General features: G+C 36.0%; 1 protein-coding gene across 3 annotated transcripts in view; it reads right to left on the bottom strand.

Moving 5' to 3' along the window:
- Positions 1 to 1,447: 1,447 nt before the first annotated feature.
- The window catches only part of RAD50 (DNA repair-recombination protein (RAD50)), a 43,522-nt gene continuing 24,380 nt past the window's right edge, over positions 1,448 to 20,589 (bottom strand). Inside the window, exons 13-28 of one of the 3 annotated variants that reach the window (XM_039035871.2) lie at positions 16,582 to 16,709; positions 15,807 to 15,921; positions 15,582 to 15,711; positions 8,884 to 9,093; positions 7,666 to 7,874; positions 7,234 to 7,435; positions 5,872 to 6,041; positions 5,470 to 5,794; positions 4,652 to 4,777; positions 4,518 to 4,570; positions 3,729 to 3,879; positions 3,563 to 3,625; positions 3,349 to 3,482; positions 3,059 to 3,187; positions 2,815 to 2,929; positions 1,448 to 1,872 (exon numbers count right to left, since the gene is read on the bottom strand). In XM_039035871.2, the coding sequence (XP_038891799.1) occupies positions 2,890 to 2,929; positions 3,059 to 3,187; positions 3,349 to 3,482; positions 3,563 to 3,625; positions 3,729 to 3,879; positions 4,518 to 4,570; positions 4,652 to 4,777; positions 5,470 to 5,794; positions 5,872 to 6,041; positions 7,234 to 7,435; positions 7,666 to 7,874; positions 8,884 to 9,093; positions 15,582 to 15,711; positions 15,807 to 15,921; positions 16,582 to 16,709 (2,185 nt within the window). In that variant the 3' untranslated portion in view covers positions 1,448 to 1,872; positions 2,815 to 2,889. Of the gene's footprint in view, positions 1,873 to 2,814; positions 2,930 to 3,058; positions 3,188 to 3,348; positions 3,483 to 3,562; positions 3,626 to 3,728; positions 3,880 to 4,517; positions 4,583 to 4,651; positions 4,778 to 5,469; positions 5,795 to 5,871; positions 6,042 to 7,233; positions 7,436 to 7,665; positions 7,875 to 8,883; positions 9,094 to 15,581; positions 15,712 to 15,806; positions 15,922 to 16,581; positions 16,710 to 20,589 lie in introns of those variants that run through there. The other 2 variants (XM_039035877.2, XM_039035886.2) reach the window with 2 other exon arrangements.

The following is a 20,589-nucleotide window of genomic DNA, read 5'->3' as shown; positions in this document are numbered from 1 at the left end:
TCATTTTATCGTTTCTCGTTAGTCGTTTGTACCGTTAGGATTCTAATTTCCTTCTCTCTTTCTCCACTTCTATTCTTTTTTCAATTTCCATATCCATAACTCTTGAGTTTTTTCCATCGATTGAACTCTTAACAACATTTTATGAATAAGACAAACTAAATAATATTAAGAAAGAATATTTTTAATAAAAATATCAATTTATACTCTTCGACTTTTAAGGTTGTATCAATTAAAACTCTAAATAATTGTACCAATTTAAACCTTAAACTTGTATAGGTGTATCAATTTATACTATTTATTATATTGACAAACGATGGACTAAACTTTTTTTCCATGTGCTTACAATTAAACGTTGTGAGGTTTCTTGTTTGTTTTTGAGACCCGTCGGTTGACAACCCTGACTGTCATGACTATCAATAGTTGCCTTCGACCTTGGCGATTGGTCATGCAACCATCTATGAGCAATGTGATTGTGAATATGACAAGCAGTTTAACTGCTTCAACTCAAAAGTGATGTGGTAAATATTTATTATGTTACATCATAACACAAACCATTTTCATTTCTTAAAGAGTGCAATTTTTCCTCTCAACAAAACTATTATGAGAGACACCTCAATTTTCATAAGCTAATAAATTGTTAGAATTTTCTTTGAAAATTGTATCCAATCCTTGATCTAACGTTTGTGAGAACTAATACATTGACTATTTTAAAACAATTTGAAGAAAATGGTTTTTAGATGGATGATGTTTAGAGTAGTTACTCAAAAAAATAAACATAGAAAGGATCAAATTCAAATTTTAAACCAAAAATACCATAATAGCAAGTTTAAAAACTTCAGGAACAAATATTAATATTCTAGAAACTTAGGACCAAAAAAATTGAGTACAAACATATATAAAAGATTATTATCTACATTAAAAATGAACAAACTTGCCCTAAGATAGATTACAAAGATTTATTTGGAACTTGGAAGTATAATTTCAAAGATCGTTTCTGTATAAAACTTCTAGTGTACATTAAAAAACATAAACTTATTTAGTGTACCTCCTCCTCCAACCTATCTTTAAGCAAAAGCTTAGAGAGTTGTTTGTTGATGAAACAAAGCTTGATCAATCCAAATAACTTCCCTTATATTTAAAATAAAGCTATCCAATGAAACATTAAACATAATAATAACTTTTTTTAATTTCAAAATGAAAAATTTTCAAAAATAAAGAAAACCATTTACACAAAATATCAAAATTTTAATCTTATTTGATAGAGGTTAATAGAAACTGATAAAAATTTATCAATGTCTATAAATGACAAGAACGAATGGAAGTCTATCGTTGATAGACGTCGATAGAAGTCTATCTTTTTGCTATTTCTATAAATAATTTGATATTTTTGAAAATTTCTTTTTAAAAAATGTATCGGTTTTTATTTAGAAAAAATAAATTGTGAAGATACAAAACACTCCATAGAACTTTTTTCATTATACCTTCATTATGCCTCCACGTTGCAGTCAAAAAATCACATAATATATCTTACTTTAAAACGCATAAAATAAGAATTTTCCTCTAAAGATGTATTTGAAGATAATTACAATTAAGAATAATCTCTTAAAATATATACTTCAAAAATCCCGAAGGTAATCCACATTTTGAAAGGAAAGCAGTTAGTGATCTGGTGCGGGAAAGTACAGTGGTTACGCGTACACCAGCAAGGTAATTGGTGGGGTTGGTACACGTCAGCATCAGGTGAGGTGGGTAAAAAAAATGGAAAGGACCAAATTGCCCACCTGCTCCGAGGTCCCTATGCCTTGTTCAGGTTGCCTGTCACGTTTCTGTATCACCGCAAGGTGACGTCCTAACCATTTAGTATTTACCGATCTGTTAGAGAACCAAAACATTGGCTACTTAATTAAAAAATTCAGCTCATATTTATTGCATCTTTGAATTCTTAAAACACTTTCAAATGAAGACCCCATAGTCTAGTTTTGCTCCTATTAACATAAACATATAACTCGTTTAGGATTAGCACTAAGAATGGTTCGATCTCCCACTCTACGAGTGTTAACTCAAATAATAATAAGAAAAAAAAAAAAGTCTATCTTTTGATTTCGCTAAAGTTAAACCTTTAGATTGCATCCTTATATTCTTAGATATAATTCTAAGAATATAATTCTAAATAATTACTGATCTTTTTTTTTAACTCCTACCACACTATAATAAATATTTGCAAATCATATATATTTTTTTCCCTTGAAAAGTCAGAATCATATTTTTAGTCTTAAGCTTCAAACAAAATTGCACCCTTAAAATAAAGAAATCGTTTAAATGTATTGGATGCAGTTTTCAAGATAAGGAAAAAAGAAAATGATAGGTTATTATTCACCAACTTGAATATAGTTCAAGTCGATAATATTTCTTAAAATAATAGTGTAGCCTAAGAAATAAAAGGAGAGAATCCTCCAAGATTTAAACTATAGAATGTTACTATCAATTAAAAGCATCAAATATATGAGAGGACTCCCTATTTACAAGGGATTAATACATAAATAAGGGTAAAAAGGATTAACCTATGAAATTACCTAAAGTATCCTAATCCTACCTCCATCAAATAACTAGGTTAAAATTTTCACAACTAAACAGAATCATAATTATCTAATCATACATGCATGCATATGTGGGTATGTATGATATTATTAGGTAGGAAGAATGTCTGGCTTCCAAGCAATCGGAGTTGGCTTCCAAAGAGAGTTAACTTGTAAGACCAATTGGAACCAACCAATGTAAGTCAGTAATTTAGAAGCAACAGCATACTCAACTGACCTGTTTCCACACTAACCCATGCTTTAGCTTGCAGCTACGAAGATCCAATTGAAGTTCAAACATTCTTGCATGGCTTCAATCAAATATCTCCTGGCTTTCTATTATGCTATGTTGGCTGTAAAACAGAATTGGACAAGTTAGTAATGAGAAGAATTAGGTGAAAACCAGATGACAAACAAAATGAGAATAAAATATGTAGAAAGACAAATACACTAAATGGATACATATATAGTAAGAGCCTTACTGGTCGTCCTTCGTAACACGATAATATTTCTCTGCATGCTGTCTCTGACCAATTAGCTGAGCGAAGCGCTCGTCATGTGTAATTACTATGAGCTGAAAGTTCTCCTGCCCTTTCCTGTCCTCCATGATTCTGCAGAAAAAATGGATTGTACCTAACATATGTTTGGTTCCAAAAGGCGATTCTTCGTTCGGCTCAATTGTAGGGTCTAATTTCTTAAAAGTCACAGTTCTTTTATCATGTTGGAACTTAAAATCAAATTAAATATAATTGATGTATAATTATATCGATACCGTAGAAGAGCTGCAGCAAGACTTTCGGCATTTGGACCATCTAGATTAGTGGTTGGCTCATCTAGAGCGAGTATTCCGCAATTGAGGCAGAACGTTTCGGCCAATGCTAATCGAATTATAAGAGAAGCAAGAACCTGTAACTACAATATTAATATTTAACTCTTCAAATGAAAAAGGGCAAATATTAAGCAGAGGAATTGAATTGGACCGCCACCTTTTGACCAGCACTGCACCTTCCTCTCATTTCTAGTTCTGCATCTCCAGTCTGCATGAGAACCTGAACAGTATACACTGCTAATATTGAATATATAGTAAAAAAGAATAATACCAGAGAAAGTTTGAGAAAGGTATCGAAAGGTGCTAATAGAAAGCTAACCAACCTTGTAGCTATATGAACGAGTTCCTGCACCCTCAGAATCTGAGTGAATACTTATATAGTCTATATCCTGTCCCCTGTATGTTTGTTGCCACAACTCCCTTATAATTTTATTTATTTCCTCCATTTTCATGGTGTGGAAACGCATGAGTGCTCTGAAATGAAGTCACAAGATATAAACATAAATAAAGAAAATAATATAACGCAAATTAATATATCCTGCCAGAGAATATGCATGAATGACAATGAACCAAACTGCTGAATGTTCCTTTAAACTCAACGTATTATGATTTATGATTTATTGCATATTAGAAGTTGTACATATAACAGTGAAGATCTATGGGTTTCTATTGCCAGAAAAATAAATTGCAGTAACAGCCCGAATATAGTTTCCTCTTTCCTAAAATTCTGCTTACAACTTGCATAAATTGCTGCGGCAGGGAGAACCAGAAGGGGGTAGGTGAGCTCAGAAAATATAAGAACAATTTGAGTAGCAAGTTTACTGAGAGATAATGATTATTTCTTAACATCTTAATAGTAAATATGATGCACCAGCCATCAACATAGAAATCTGAAATTATTTTTTTAAATGGTCTCCAAATCCAGACTTGTTGGGTAACAAAGAATGATTATGGGGAAGTGGGAATTCATCGTCAGTTAAGAGATGATGAATGGATGATAAGGAGAGAGGATAGTGAGAAACTTGTTGACAATAAAGTTTTCTTATATATATATATATATATAGGTAAAAGAAATCAAAATTATAACTCATTATGACTTTATAGAAGCTCACTTGTCAAGAGCATTGTAGTATCTGTCCAAGTCCTTGTTTGCCATCTCAGTTGTCTGTCATTAAATCTTAAGCTTATCAGTAGAACCAAATTAGAAAGGGTGAACCTATTAGCAGCTGAAAAAGAAAAATCTAACCTTAAGCTGGATCAGCTGATCAAAATACCGCTTGTCAATGTCCTTATATTGTGCATGTTTCAAATCAATTTTATTTTTTGAAATATTGCTCTGATAGACAGACATTGTCCCATGAAACCTGTTTAGCTGTTACATAATTTATACACAAAACCATTCAGAAAAGAGACTGAGACACACACACACACACACATATATATACCCTGGATGTCATCTACCTATATATGAACGAATGAGTAATGAGTGGGAGAAAACTTGTGAAAGTAGAAAAGATCAAGGCAACAGTAGAAAAGATCAAGGTTTACAATTCAAATTAAAATATCATAATTCACAAGATAAACTAACATAAATATTAACTGGAAACTTTATATATAAATGGTGTTAGAACAAAGGTTTAGCTTCAGTGATACAAAACTACCCGATGAATTGACTGTCTTTGATGGGCAAATGAATCCTATCTCTATCAGACCAACGTTGCTCTTAGCTCAAGCAAAGTAAAACTCTCTAGCCCAAGAAAAGTTAGCCTCTGCTTCTTTTAAATGCAATTCACAAAGCAGTTCAGTCTCATTACTCATTCCCCCAACTCATGAAGTGTATGGCCTTTCCCTTTTACCCCACCTCACAACAAATTCAGAAAGTCGCCACAATGATCAGTTTAAAAGAATTATCCAGTGACAATGACGACAACAAGTCCTGTTATTCCAAATATTAAAGTCGTGTGTATCAATGTAACATGTATCATCTATATATTAATTGGATGCACAGCCTAGATGGAAAAGAAAAATAAGATTTCATATTTGTAGGCAGAAGAATAGAGAAACCTCAGACAATAGCCTCTCTCTTTCCTGAGACAGTTTTCCTATTTCAGCCTCAACAGTTGAAACCCCTCCAATCTTTAAAATTTGCTCTTCCAATGATTCAATATCACGGGCAAGTTCATCGACTTCAGCCTTCGTTTTCCGGTAGTTCAAGTTATCCTCAATGTTCCTTCTTAGTTGATCTTGATTCCGCATTAAGTCCTTGCTTTTGTTTAATTCAGCCAATATCTCCTGCTTCCTACTGTCACAACCTTGAAGTTGAGATTCAGCCTGTGCCTTCTTTTCCTGCAGTTCTTTCAGCCTCTCACCTTTCTTTAAATCAAGATACCTGTAAGGTAAAACCAAACATCAGCTTTGAAGGCATGAAAGAACATTTGAGATCACTCTAAAACTCAATGAACGTACTCTTTAATCTTAGAAGTTGTTCTAAGAAGTGTCTCAACTTCCTGCTGAAATTTCCTCTTTTTCTCACCCAGCTCCTCGTATTCACGATTAAGTTTATCTTTTAGTTCATTATAGTCATTAAGTAATTTATCTTTCTCCTTTGACAAAGGGATAAGGGCTTCTGTCAAATGCTGCAAGTGCAGAAAGCCGTCATTAAAACAAGATTAGAAACACTGGAATGTTAAAATCAGACCAGATCAAAACATAAAAAGGAAGAAAGAAATTATGATCTTCAATCAGAAACTTTCAGAACAATCATAATCATACTCCATGACCGTGACATTTTATTTGCATTGATATTTCAAGTGCCTCTGTTCTACAACTTAACAGAGTCTTACCATTGGCCCAGGGCATGTTAGAGTGTCGCATAAAACTCACCTTTGCATTTTCCTGTTAAGTTTACATTTTATTTTGTTACATATAACGAGAAGCATGAGAAAATGGGTGAGTGTAAGGTTTTGAAGAAGGTGTGAGGACCCTAGTTGGGAAATATCAGGATTACTAGTGGTTATTATTTATTAATAGGGGCATAGTAGTAAATAGCTAGTAAATTTGTTAGGGCTTTTAGTTATAAATAGAGGGAGTGGGTTGGGACAAAGGTGTGGATCATTTTGAAGAAGTTCCATATGGAAACTAGGAAGAGAGATAGCCCTCTCGAAAGGTTATGTTATATTGTAGTTACTTCTTTGGATATTGCAATATAACTTAATCTTTTAATGTTCTTTGTTGTTCTTGAGTTGAGTTTCCTTGTTATGTGGCAACCTAACAGAAAAGGGTTTCCGTTTGAAGCCTGATCTGGAAAAAGCTTATGACAAGATTGACGGGCCTATATTGATGTGATTCTCAAGCTCAAAGGGTTTGACCAAAGACGGAGGAGGTGGATGAAAGGCTGTTTATTTAATACTAACTTCTCCATTTTTTTAAAGGATTTTTTTTTCTTTTTTTCCTTTTTCTTTTTTGAAAGGATAGTAACTTCTCCATTTTAATTAATGGGCATCCGAGAAGTAAATTCTTTGCTAAAAAAAGGATTAGACGAGGGGATATGATTTCTCCATTCTTGTTTACTATCATTGGGGATGATCTCAGCCATTCTATTCACTATTGCTATGAGAGACAAGTGTTCCAAGGGTTCTGAGTGGTAGCAAGTAGATCATGCTCTGCCATTTACAGTCTGCAGATGACACTTCGATTTTTTACCTCGCATTTGAATGGACAAGTTTTTTGCGATATATTACATAAGTGAACTCCTTGACCTCTTTTACCTTTGAAATTTGTTTTTCTTATTATATTTTTCATTGTTTTCTACCAAGAAAAAATAATTACCTTTTCATCAAGATCAACTTGACCTTTTTCCTCAGTCAGACGGTCCAACTCTTCTTCTGCCTTCCTAACATCACGCAAAGTATTAGCTGCTTTCACTTTTTCCTCTCTTAGAGTGTGCCACCTTATCTGAATGTTGGCCAAATCATTTTCCATATATCTTTGTTCATCCCTTAGCTTCTCTAGTTCATTGTGTAAACCATCTCTGTTTCCAAAAGATACAAGAGGTTATTCTATAGATATATAGAAGAGAAAACAAAACAAAACCAAAAATCAGCTATAAGAGAGCACTTGGTAGTTGACTTCAAGAGTAAACAAATAACGGGAGTGACCCTGGAAAGGCAAAGATTGGAAACATGAAATTTTCACGTACTCTTAACTAGAATGTAAAGTATGGCTTTACGAAATATATATAAAATCAAATAAGTTAGTTACTTGGTGTTTTGCAATGCATTCAGCTCTGACTGAATTTCTTCCAATGTTTTCACACCTTTCCCTCGAAAATCAAGCTTGTAGACCAAGTCGTCAACTTGCTTTTGCCAAGTTTGAATTTCTTGGTAAAGCCTGTCGGCAGTGTCAATAGGTTGCACCAAGTTCTCAACTGAGTCCCGGTCAGCCTTTACTTGAGCTAAGACACCCACCACCTACAGGTAAAAAGAGACATCATGCTACTTGTAAATATCTTTAATAAGAAAAAGAGACCGTTTTCTAATATTCAAGTTGAAAAGGAAAAGAGAAAACTACACATTTACTCCCAGTTTATTAGAAAAATCAGTTCTTCGGCTGTTTGTAGGCAAGTACATCCTTCCTAATGAGGAATTATTTTCGACTTCATTGTTCGTTTTTTTACTTCATCTGACATCTCCACAAAGGATTCTAGCCATGTACTACCACATTGGCCCTGCTGCTGGAGAATAAAATTAATATTTTGCTGGTGTGGTGGACTTAGTAGCCTATCTCTTCGAACTATACGAGAGATATTACTGAAACTGAACTATGTGCACAACAAAAAAAAACAGTTGATTTCAGTGGCTTAAAGATGAAGGTGTAGTCTACAAGAAACAACTACATCTGAATCTATCTCTTGACAGGAAAATCGACATTAGTTCAATTTGAGGGAGGAATTTGTCTGTTACTCCAGAGAAATCTATTCAACCAAATTGAAAGAAGACTTTGTCCCTACACACTTGGGAACCTTCCACACACATGAAAGAGAGAGAGAGAGAGAGAGAGAGAGAGAAAACAAACAAACAAACAGAGCAGAGCAGAACAGAACAACAAAAACAAAAATACCTATGACAACGATCTTAATGAAATTCTGTTTCCCCTCTGTAAGAAAAGAAATTAATTCTACGACAAAGATCTTAATGAGATTTTGTTTCCTCTAAAAGAGGAAACTAATTCTATAACAAAGACCTCCTTCTACCGAAAAACCTTCTTAGTAGGAGGCTTTCCTAGACATGTTCGCTAACATGGACTTGACTCTTTCATAAAATCAAATCTCGACACTAGAAGGAAGATTTTTTTTAATTAAAAAAATAAAATAAATAAATAAATAAGAGCAGCATTCTAATGTCGTGTTTCCGTTTTTTGTATTCTTCCTTAGTAAAAGAAGAAAAAGAGATAGCACATAAAAGGAGTTATGGCAATTACATCATCAAGGGCCTGTGACTTCTCATCCAGCTCTTCGTTAAGCTGATGAAGTTCTTTCTCTGCATTAGGAATTGTTTCATTTCTAAGTTTGACATATTCTTCAAAAACCATGCGGAGCTTATCCAGTTGCTGAAAATGGGAATCAGCTGTTGAAGACTCCACTGCAAGGACTTTCATATGCTCTGCAGAACTTGCAGCCTTCACTCTTTGCTGAAATTAGAAAAGAACCAAAAACCAATAATAATTAAAGAGCCTTTCGGTACTAGATACATTTCACATTAAACCAATAGAAATAGCTCGCTGAGTTAAAGCAACATTCAAGTGAGGAACTTTCTCCTACTAGATACATTTCACATTAAAGAAAAATACCAAAATAAAAAAGAACAAGTACCAAAGTGAGGAATCTCCCTATTGATTTATGGAGCACGGATAACTTCGAGTATATCGGGCAAGCATGTGGTGGTTTAGTTCACATCGCCAAGAAAACCCTTTCCCGCCTGGACATGATGGAAGTAAGGCTCAAAGTGAGCAAAAACCGATTGGGTTTCCTTCCAGCATCGATTCATCTGCCATCCTCATCAACAAAGGCATTGATTGTTGACATTGATCCCTTTTTCCAGCCAGATTACTACGCCCGATTCATCGCCGACGTTCATGACAATCGAAGCTCAAAGCACACGTGCCACAGAAATCGGAAGGATGGTGGCAAGTTTACCAAGGCCACACGTGGGGTACAGTCTGAAAATATACCTACTGTTGTCCTTCCACTGCCACCAACACCACAGAGCGCTGACACAGTCGCTTTGCCCATCGGACAACAGCCTACATCCAGCCAAAAACCTCCCCTCGCTTCTTCACCTATCGGTCAATGGACCACCCCCTCACCTAACTCTAATCCTGAAAACTCCACTGACCTACCAGATATTTCGCCTTCCCCATCTAACCCAAAACCTTACCTCATTGGGCCTTCACATTTGGGCCTCGGAAAGCAACCTTCACCCAAAAAAACCCCACCATACCCAATCCACCTTTTATTGATAAACCCACTTTGCTGAAACCACCCAGCCCAAATAATATTAGCCTGACCAATCCCCCATTTCCAAAGCTCACTTCCTTACCCATTCCATCTTCTAAGGCTGTAATCATCAATGGAAAGCAAACCATCCTCTTAAGAGGTATGAGACACTCCACTAATACGTTGAATGAAGTCTCCCACTCCGACACGGAAGAACAGTTCTGCAGCCCCTATACCGAGTCCATTTCCACTAGGGTTGATCCCACTTCACCTCTCTCGTCCATTCCGATAGATTTCTTTGATGATGAACAACAGCTCGAAGTCTCGGAAAGTTTACCAATCACACACTTTACTGAAGGCCCTAACACTCCAGGCTATTACGTTAATGCAAATATAGATAAGGGAACTTATTCTTTGCTACATCCGAGTCTTCACACTCTCGCTCCATGGTTGTGGGAAAATGGACTATGTATTACGACTTTGCCAAGCAAATCCAAAAAGACCAGGAAATCCAACCCCAAATCCACCCGACTAAAAAGAGAATTGAAAAACCTTTTCTCCTCTGTCAACTACAACAAGGATCTGCCCCCTGTTTTGGAAGGGTCGCCCAGCCGACAATGATTATCCTGTCGTGGAATGTTCGAGGCCTCTGCTCGAGGAAAAAAAGAACGTTGATCAAGGATCTTCCCAACAAAACTAATGCCACCTTCGTAATTTTACAGTAGACCAAAAAAATCTAATATTGACCGCCTATTTATAAAATCTATATGGAGCTCCAGACACATTGCTTGGGCATCTTTGGATGCGGTAAACAAGGCTGGAGGCATCATCATTATATGGAACGATCACTCTGTCAATGGTGATGATGTATACAAAGGTACCTTTACTCTTTCAATTCGAATCACCCTCATGGATGGCTTTTCTTTTTGGTTACAAGAGTATATAGTCCTTCAAAGGCCATCTACATAGCACCATTTTCCCCGGAAGAATTGTTTGACTTATCACTTATTTGCAATGAACATTGTATCCTTGGAGGTGACTTCAATGTTACCAGGTGGTCATTTGAGAAATCTAGTGGAAAACTGAAGACCACCAGTATGGATCAATTCAACAAATTTATTGAGGACTGCTAAAAAATCGGCCCCCCTCTTTCAAATGGCAAATACACTTGGTCTAATTTGTTGAATTGATCAGTCCTCAATAAATTTGTTGAATTGATCCATACTAGTGGTCTTCAGTTTTCCACTAGATTTCTCAAATGACCACCTGGTAACATTGAAGTCACCTCCAAGGATACAATGTTCATTGCAAATAAGTGATAAGTCAAAGACCGGGAAATCCAACCCCAAATCCACCCGACTAAAAAGAGAATTGAAAAACCTTTTCTCCTCTGTCAACTACAACAAGGATCTGCCCCCTGTTTTGGAAGGGTTGCCTAGCCGACAATGATTATCCTGTCGTGGAATGTTCGAGGCCTCTGCTCGAGGAAAAAAAGAACGTTGATCAAGGATCTTCCCAACAAAACTAATGCCACCTTCGTAATTTTACAGTAGACCAAAAAAATCTAATATTGACCACCTATTTATAAAATCTATATGGAGCTCCAGACACATTGCTTGGGCATCTTTGGATGCGGTAAACAAGGCTGGAGGCATCATCATTATGTGGAACGATCACTCTGTCAATGTTGATGATGTATACAAAGGTACCTTTACTCTTTCAATTCGAATCACCCTCATGGATGGCTTTTCTTTTTGGTTACAAGAGTATATAGTCCTTCAAAGGCCATCTACATAGCACCATTTTCCCCGGAAGAATTGTTTGACTTATCACTTATTTGCAATGAACATTGTATCCTTGGAGGTGACTTCAATGTTACCAGGTGGTCATTTGAGAAATCTAGTGGAAAATTGAAGACCACCAGTATGGATCAATTCAACAAATTTATTGAGGACTGCTCAAAAATCGGCCCCCCTCTTTCAAATGGCAAATACACTTGGTCTAATTTCAAAACTTCCCCCCCCCCCCCCCCCCCCCAATCATCATTATGTGGAACGATCACTCTGTCAATGTTGATGATGTATACAAAGGTACCTTTACTCTTTCAATTCGAATCACCCTCATGGATGGCTTTTCTTTTTGGTTACAAGAGTATATAGTCCTTCAAAGGCCATCTACATAGCACCATTTTCCCCGGAAGAATTGTTTGACTTATCACTTATTTGCAATGAACATTGTATCCTTGGAGGTGACTTCAATGTTACCAAGTGGTCATTTGAGAAATCTAGTGGAAAATTGAAGACCACCAGTATGGATCAATTCAACAAATTTATTGAGGACTGCTAAAAAATCGGCCCCCCTCTTTTAAATGGCAAATACACTTGGTCTAATTTCAAAACTCCCCCCCCCCCCATTATGACTCTCATTGATCGGTTTCTTATCTATGGAGATTCTATGGACAAATTCAAAAGTGGTATTGTTAAACGACTACCTCGTTCAACCTCAGATCACTTCCCAATTCTCTGGACATTCAGAAATGGGATCCCAGTTACTTCAAATCTGAAAAAATGTGGTTGGAACATCACTCCGTTGCAAATTGGTGGCATTGCAATCAAATGTCTGGATGGCCTGGCCATGGTTTTATACAAAAGCTTAAGAGTCTTAAACAAATCTTGAAAGATTGGAACAAAGATACTTTTAGCTGCACACAAACAAAAAGATCGATCTCTTGAATGAACTCAATAGATTAGATGACTTTGAAGAATCACACGGACTTGATCAATCGGGGCAGCAAAGGAGAGTTATTATTAAAGCCGAATTGACCAATCTATATTTTTTAGAAGAAACCAGCTGAAAACAAAAATGCAAGCTCAAATGGGCCAAAGAGAGGGATGAAAATAGCAAATTCTTCCATCGTTACATGTCATATCAAAGGAAAAACACAATTGTTGAACTCTTGTCTAGACAAGGCCATAGCTTGATCAACGACAACGATATTGAAACAGAATTTTTGGGTTTCTACAGTGAGCTCTATACCAAACTACTGGGAAATAGATTTCTTCCATACATTGGCAATTGGGACCCTATTACCATCTAATAGGCACTATCATCGGAATCCCCCTTCGAGGTGATGAAAATTTGGCGTGCTATATTAGAGTTGGGGAATTATAAGTCTCCTGGACCAGATGGCTATACTTCTGAGTTCTTTAAAAAGCATTGGAACATCCTTAAAGACGACATTAAAAGAGTGTTCCAAGATTTTTTTTGAGAAGTCTATTATCAACACCAATCTCCACGAGACTTATATTTGTTTGATTGCAAAACAGTTCGATGCCAGGAAAGTTGGAGACTACAGGCCGATAAGCCTTACCACTTGCTTATACAAAGTTATTGTCAGGGTCCCATCTAAACATTTGAAGAAGGTTCTCCCTCATACAATCTCCAAGAATCAATTTGCTTTCGTGGAGGGAAGATAGATCACTGATGCCTCTTTGATAGCAAATGAACTTATTGACCTCTACTCCAACATTAAAAGAAAAGTAGTGATCAAACTTGATATTGAAAAGGCCTTCAATATGGTTGATTGGAAATTTTTGGATGAGATTATGAAAGCCAAAGGATTTGGTTCGGTATGGAGAAGATGGATTATGGGCTGCCTTTCAACTGCAAACTTCTCCATTATCATCAATGGAAAGCCTAAGGGCAAAGCTACTCGTGACCTTAGACAGGGGGATTCCCTTTATCTATTCTTATTCAAGTTAGTAGTTGATTGTCTGCGTCGTATGCTTCTAAAAGGGTTAGACAATGGTCATACTGAAGGTTTTATTGTCAGAAACTCTGGCATACAAATTAGTCATTTGCAGTTTGCTGATGATACCATCTTATTCTCTTCATCGGAAAACAAGAAGCTTGTCAATCTATTTGAGATTATTCAGTCATTTGAACAAATTTCTAGTCACTGTATAAACCACGCGAAATCTGAATTCTTAGGTGTTAATATTGAGGAGGGAGCTATTAATTCTTTGGCATCATCTTTAGCTTGCAAGGTTGGCACTTGGCCCTTGACATACCTTGGCTTACCCCTCAACAACAAATCATTCTCTATTCCATTCTGGGAACCTATCATTGAAAAGATTGCGATGCATCTTAATGGTTGCCGTGGTAAATATATCTCCAAAGGTGGTCATCTCACTCTTTTACAAGCCAATCTTAGCAACCTACCTACTTATTACCTCTCTCTTTTCAAAATCCCCTCCAAAGTTTCCGAACAAATTGATAAGATGCACAAAAAGTTCCTTCAGAATGGACTCGAAGACAAGAGGTGTTCACTCAATCAATTGGCAAAAGGTATAACTCCCCACTACTGAAATAGGCCTCAGTTTAATTGATCTGAAAAAGAGAAACAAGAGTCTCATAGCCAAGTGGATTTCGAGATATCACATTGAGGAAGATGCCCTTTGGAAAATCCTAATCAATGCTAAATATGGCCTCCCCTTTCATCCACAAAGCAGCTGGCTCCAATTGGCTAAAAGTCCATGGAAGTACATTGCTAGGCAGACCGATCTCATTCACAATAATATAATTCACATTGTTGGCAACAGGGAATGTACATCTTTTTGGAATGTTACTTAGGTTGGCCCCACACCACTCCAGGACGCCTTTCCTAGACTTTATGCTCTCTCAATGAAAAAATAGGCTACAATAGCCCAATGCTGGAACAATAGCTATGAAGCGTGGGACCTTGGTCTTAAAAGAAACCTCATTGATAGTGAGCTTATTGAATGGTCTGATCTCCACTCTTCTTGCGCCACCAAACAGCCATATAGTAAAGGATTCGTGGAAATGGACCCTGGATAAATTTGGCAAGTTCACCACAAAATCTCTCTCAACTCATCTTGCATCAAATGGTAATGATATGAACGTTGCCCTTTATAAAAATATTTGGAAAGGCCTTATCCCAAAAAATGTCCCGCTTTTTTAATGGGAAGTCAGCCATGGAAACATCAATACAGCCGACGTCCTTATCAAAACGGCCCATGGATCGTGTTTGCTCCTAACTGGTGTGTTCTTTGCCACGTAGCTGTGAAACCATTATGCGCATGTTGGTATTTTGTGATTTTGCTGGTGATTTTTGGGGGAAAATCCTCACATACCTCAATTATCCTATAGTGTTTCCCGTCAACCCAACCACTCTCTTGAATCTGACGCTCATAGGTCATCCCTTCAAGAATGAGAAAGCAATTCTATGGACCTTCATCATCAAAGCCTTCTTTTGACTTGTTTGGAGTGAACATAACCATCGCATATTTGAAAAACAAATGAAGGATTTTCCTCAATTCTTTGATCACCTTTTGTATACATCTTTAACTTGGTGTAAACTCACCCCTCTCTTTTGTGATTACGACCTTACTTCTCTCATTACACATTGGAATAGCATCATGTAACTTCTCACGGCATCTTTTGCCCTTTTGTAATTTCATACTATCAATGAAATTATGTTACATGTTTTTCATAAAAATAAAAAAAATAAATAAATAAATAAAAAAAGAAGAAAAGAAAAGAAAAAAGAAGAACAAGTACTTAAAGACAGAGCAGAATAAATCATAGGAAAAATGTGCAGGAAAAGCATAAGAGCATCAGGTGGAAAAAATAATCGAGGGTTTGAATGAAACAGCATTTCGACCTTTTTAACAAATTCATCTTCTTCTTCTGCTGTGAAGGGGCGCTCACAACAAGGGCAAACATGATGAGCACGGGCAACTCTTTCAAATGGATCAAACATTTGACGCATACCATCTGCAATATTGTACTTGCTGCAGATAATGCACCAAAAACCTTATGAATCATCATTGGAAAGAAAAGGTAAATTAAATTAAAATCTCAAAATGGCAGCATCGTGAAGTTTAACCTTTTCTGCACATCTTTTTTCTCCTTAGCCCCTTCCAGGGCCTTGAGATACAAATCAACACTAAAAGAGTGTGGATCCAAGGACTGAAGTTTGGATTCAACAAATCTCTTTCTTGCTGCACCGAAACAAATGATGGAAATGACGTTTGCAATCAAACAATCTTATATAGACAAAAATGGTGGTATTTAGTGAGATTGAGGAAGCGCGGGGGTGGGGGGGGCGGTGTTGTGTGTGTGTGATGCTAAAGGCAACACAAATACTTGCTGAAAATTCTAATTCATAGAACTGTAAATTTAAAAGCCATCTTTAAGGGAGTCTTTTTCTTCAAATATTAGACACTTGGACTATCTTTTATCAGGTTACTTTGATGCGTTGCTCAAATATTCATGAAGTAGCCTAAGTAGCCTTAAGGATTTAATCCTCCAAGAATCAAGTTTATGAGTTTTAATTATCAATCAAAGTGTAAAGACTACATGAGAGGAAACTCCTATTTATAGAGAATAAAATCCTATAAGAAAACTGAAAATGAATAATAGTCCAGATAAGAGAATAAAAATGATTAACCATTATTTCCCTAATTCCCTTTACATCAACAAGAAACATGTTGAAACCAACATAAAAAGAAAACAACCTTAAAATAAGGATGAACTAAAAAGAAAAGTAGAAAAACCATTCTCATAACAACAATTCAATAACAAACATCTAAAAATATAAATGAAGAGAGAAAATTTAAGAATGGATCATTCCTAAAATACTGGCCAGAAGGAAAACTCACACTCCATTTCCTTTTGATATCTGGAAAGGTTGCAATTAACTTCCTGTATTTTCATCTGCAACATATTCACATCCTTCTCAGCTTCACGAGATTTAGAATTTAGGTCATCATACTCCATGCCAACACCCCTGAGATAGGAGAAAAGAAGATTAAGCTTGCTCTTTGAAAGGAAGGTAAGGTAATGCCTGTTGCAAAGAATATAAAGCTCATTCTATTGAATCATCCCAACAAAATAAACTTTTTTATGCTAACATAATCCCCCCAAGACGAGAAGTTAGCCGATGATTGGTGTTTAAAATTCTCCTGAGACTGAATTTGTGAAACATCCCAAATCGAGAAGCTAAAGAAAAGAAGGGGGAACGAGACCAAGCCAGTAAATGATAGATAATCACAAGTACAAATATTATATTCTTGAGATCTAAGGCAATACATTTGGCCAATGCTTTAATGCACAACCTGTTGAAATTTCTATATTGTATATGAATATTTATTTTTCCTTTATTGTCTTTATTCTTTCCATATTTGTAAAAGGTCTTTCTCCTATATAAGAAGACCTAATCTGCACATATTTAATAAGAGAAAAAGGAGATTAATATTTCTATTCCTCCAATTTCTATATGGTATCAAAGCGGGTAAATCTTGGCTATTAAACAAAATCCTAGCCGCTAACACTACTACCATGAAACCCTAGTCGCCGCATCTTTTCTTCCTCATCAATAAAATCGTAGTGGCCCTCCAAAAACCCCTAGCCGTCACCTAATTATCACCATCATTGGAACCCTAGCTGCCAAGTGAAACAACACACTCAACTTCGAACAATCTCGAGATAACTTCACTAGGGGAACCTAATGGACCTATAGATCAATCTTGGAATAGCCGCCACCGCAGCTGGTCCACCTTAAAACAGGCACCACCCCTTGTTGTGTTGACGCGTCGCTACGCTGCCAGTGGAAGAAGACGTGTTCGACGTGAGTTTTGTGTTCGACTGATTTTCCACCTTCGAAATTGTCGTCCGTGTCTTCCGCCATCGTCGTCGGTGCCTTGCCCTCTGTTGTCGAGTCGACGATCATGTTGTCCTCTACTGCTCGCATTATCTCCCGTCGAAGTAGCTGCTCACGATCGTGTCTGTAGTTTTTTTTTTTGTTCTGGCCCAGTTCACCTTCCGGTTTGGTTAACTCCTGATTTGGTTTGGTCCAATCCAACAATTGGTTCAACATTTGGTCTAGCTTGGTCTTGGTTTGGTTCACCTATGGTCTAGTTCAAAATTTATTTTTTGGTTGGTTCAAATTCTGGTTTGGTTCACTCCTGGTTTGGTTCAAACTGGTTTGGGTTGCTTCTATGATTTGGTTTTAAAACTCTTTCTTTTTGGGTGGATTTCTACTATTTGTTAAATCTTCTACCATGTTACAAGAGCAAATTCATCAAACACTACAACTGCCAACCACCAATTTTTCATCTAATAATTCATATGTTTCTTGACTCACACAGGTCCAAGACATTCTCGTGTAGAAATTCATCTCCATGGATTATTGATTTCGGAGCTTCAGATCACATGACTAGTTCTTCTTCTTCTTTTAATTTGTACTCTCCATTATATTTAGAATTGTTGATGGTAGTTTTTCTTCTGTTGCAGGAAAAAGAACTAATAAATTGACTGAAAATATCTCTCCAATCTGTCTTACATGTTCCAAAATTAGTCTGTAATCTTTTATCCATTGCTAAACTTTCCAAAGATTCTAATTGTTGTGTTACATTCTTTGAATTTCATTGCATTTTTCAGGATCAGGATTTGGAGAGGATGATTGGGAGTGCTAGGATGTTTGATGGTCTCTACTACTTTGATGAAGGCTCTTTTAGTAATAAAATAACTCAAGATCTTAGTAGTATCAGTTCCCTTTCTGTTAAAGAACAAATTATATCGTGGCATCATAGACTAGGGTATCCCAGTTTTTCTGATCTCAAATATTTGAAAATTTATTTAAGGGAATTGATTGTTCATCTTTTGATTGTGAAAGTTGCATTTTCGCCAAAAATCATCGGTCCACATGTTTTCCAAAACCTTACAAGACTTCGAAACCTTTTTATTTAATTCATACCAATGTTTGGGGTCCTAAAATTACGACTCAGTGGAAAAGAATGGTTTGTTACTTTTATTGATGATCATACTCGTTTATCTTGGATTTATTTAATGCAAAAATAATAATAATAATAATAATCTGAGGTGAAAGACATTTTTAAACATTTTTACAATATGATTGAAACACAGTTTCAAACCAAAATCAGCATTTTACACCCTGATAATGGAAATGAGTACTTTAATGAGTTTTTTGGCGAATTTTTGAAAGAAAGGTATTATTCATCCGTCTACATGTCGAGATACTCCCCAACAAAATGGGATTGTTGAAAGAAAAAATAGGCATTTACTTGAAGTGGCATGTACTATAATGTTTTCTATGCAAGTTCCAAAATATCTAACATCCCACATATATGCAAGTTCCAAAATATCTAACATCCCACATATATTCAGAAAAAATAAGATCTTGAATTTTAAGACTCCCATCGACTGCCTTAAAAAAGAATTTCTAATATCCCACATATATTCAGAATTACCCCTCAAAGTTTTGGTGTACTACTTATGTTCACATACCTGATCAATTCCGGTCCAAACGTGATCATAGGGTTGTTAAATGCATTTTGTTGGGTTACTCTTCAAATAAAAAAGGTTATAAATGTTTTGATCCTCTAATAAAAAAAACTGTTCGTGAGTATGGATGTGTCTTTTCTAGAAAATCAATCCTATTTCCCCAAAATTCTCTTCAGGGGGAAAAACCAAATTTGGAAGAAAATTTTTAGGATGTTTGTATTCCTTTGCCCAGTCCTAATTATTCAGATGTTACTAGTTCTATGATGCCAAGTGTAAAAGCTTCTCAATCAGAGGGAGAAATACTACAAAATGATCATATTAATCAAGTGCCTGAGTTTAGGTTTTATACCAGAAGAAAATTCAATCAAAAGAACCCAGATAAGATAGTTGATCCTTAACAAGACCAATCTGAGACCCCGACGACTGAAACTGGTAATTCTTCTTCTATTCCTACTCCTTCAACTACTCAAATTACATTTCCAGTAGTGTCTGATCTTGATGTTCCCATTTCCCTTAGAAAAGGTATTCGAAGTTGTACCAAATCTCCTATTGCAAACTTTATGACATATCAAAATTTTAGATCTTTCACATCCATGATTGATGACTTGTTTGTTCCAAAGAATATGCATGCGGCTTTAGATCATCCAAATTGGAAATTAGCAGTTATGGAGGAGATGAATGCTCTAAAACAAAATGGAACTTGAAAAACAATAGATTTACCTAAGAATAAGAAACCAGTGGGGTGTGAATGGGTGTTTACCATGAAGTGTCATGCTAATGGTAGTGTTGAAAGATACAAAGCCAAACTGGTAGCTAAAGGATTCATTAAGACATATGGAATTGATTTTCAGGAAACATTTGACCTTGTTGCAAAAATTAACTCTATTAGAGTCTTTTTGTCTCTTACAGTTAATTTAGATTGGCCACTTTACCAACTTGACGTGAAAAATGCTTTTCTGAATGGTGACCTTAAGGAAGAGGTCTTTATGAGCTTACCACCAGGCTTTGAGAAGGAGCTTGGCTGTAGTAAAATTTTCAAATTAAAAAAAAAATCTCTCTATGGTCTTAAACAGTCATCAAGTGCTTGGTTTGAGCGTTTTGGAAAAGTTATGTCCAGTTATGGATTTCTTCAAAGTCAAGCAGATCATACATTATTTTATAAACATTCAGAGAATAATAAGATCTCAATTTTGATTGTTTATGTAGATGATATTATTCTCATAGGTGGTGATGAAGCAGGCTTAGCTTATCACAAGAAAAAACTGGCTCGTGAATTTCAAATGAAGGATTTGGGAACGTTAAAATATTTTCTAGGCATGGAATTTGCAAGATCAAAGAAAGGGAACTTTGTTAACCAAAGAAAG

This window comes from Benincasa hispida, chromosome 1, assembly GCF_027475165.1.
Source record: "Benincasa hispida cultivar pf3 chromosome 1, pf3_genome.v1.1, whole genome shotgun sequence".
Taxonomy (NCBI): Eukaryota; Viridiplantae; Streptophyta; class Magnoliopsida; order Cucurbitales; family Cucurbitaceae; genus Benincasa; species Benincasa hispida.
Note: the sequence above shows the minus strand (reverse complement) of the source record. Positions and strands in the feature narration are given on the sequence as shown.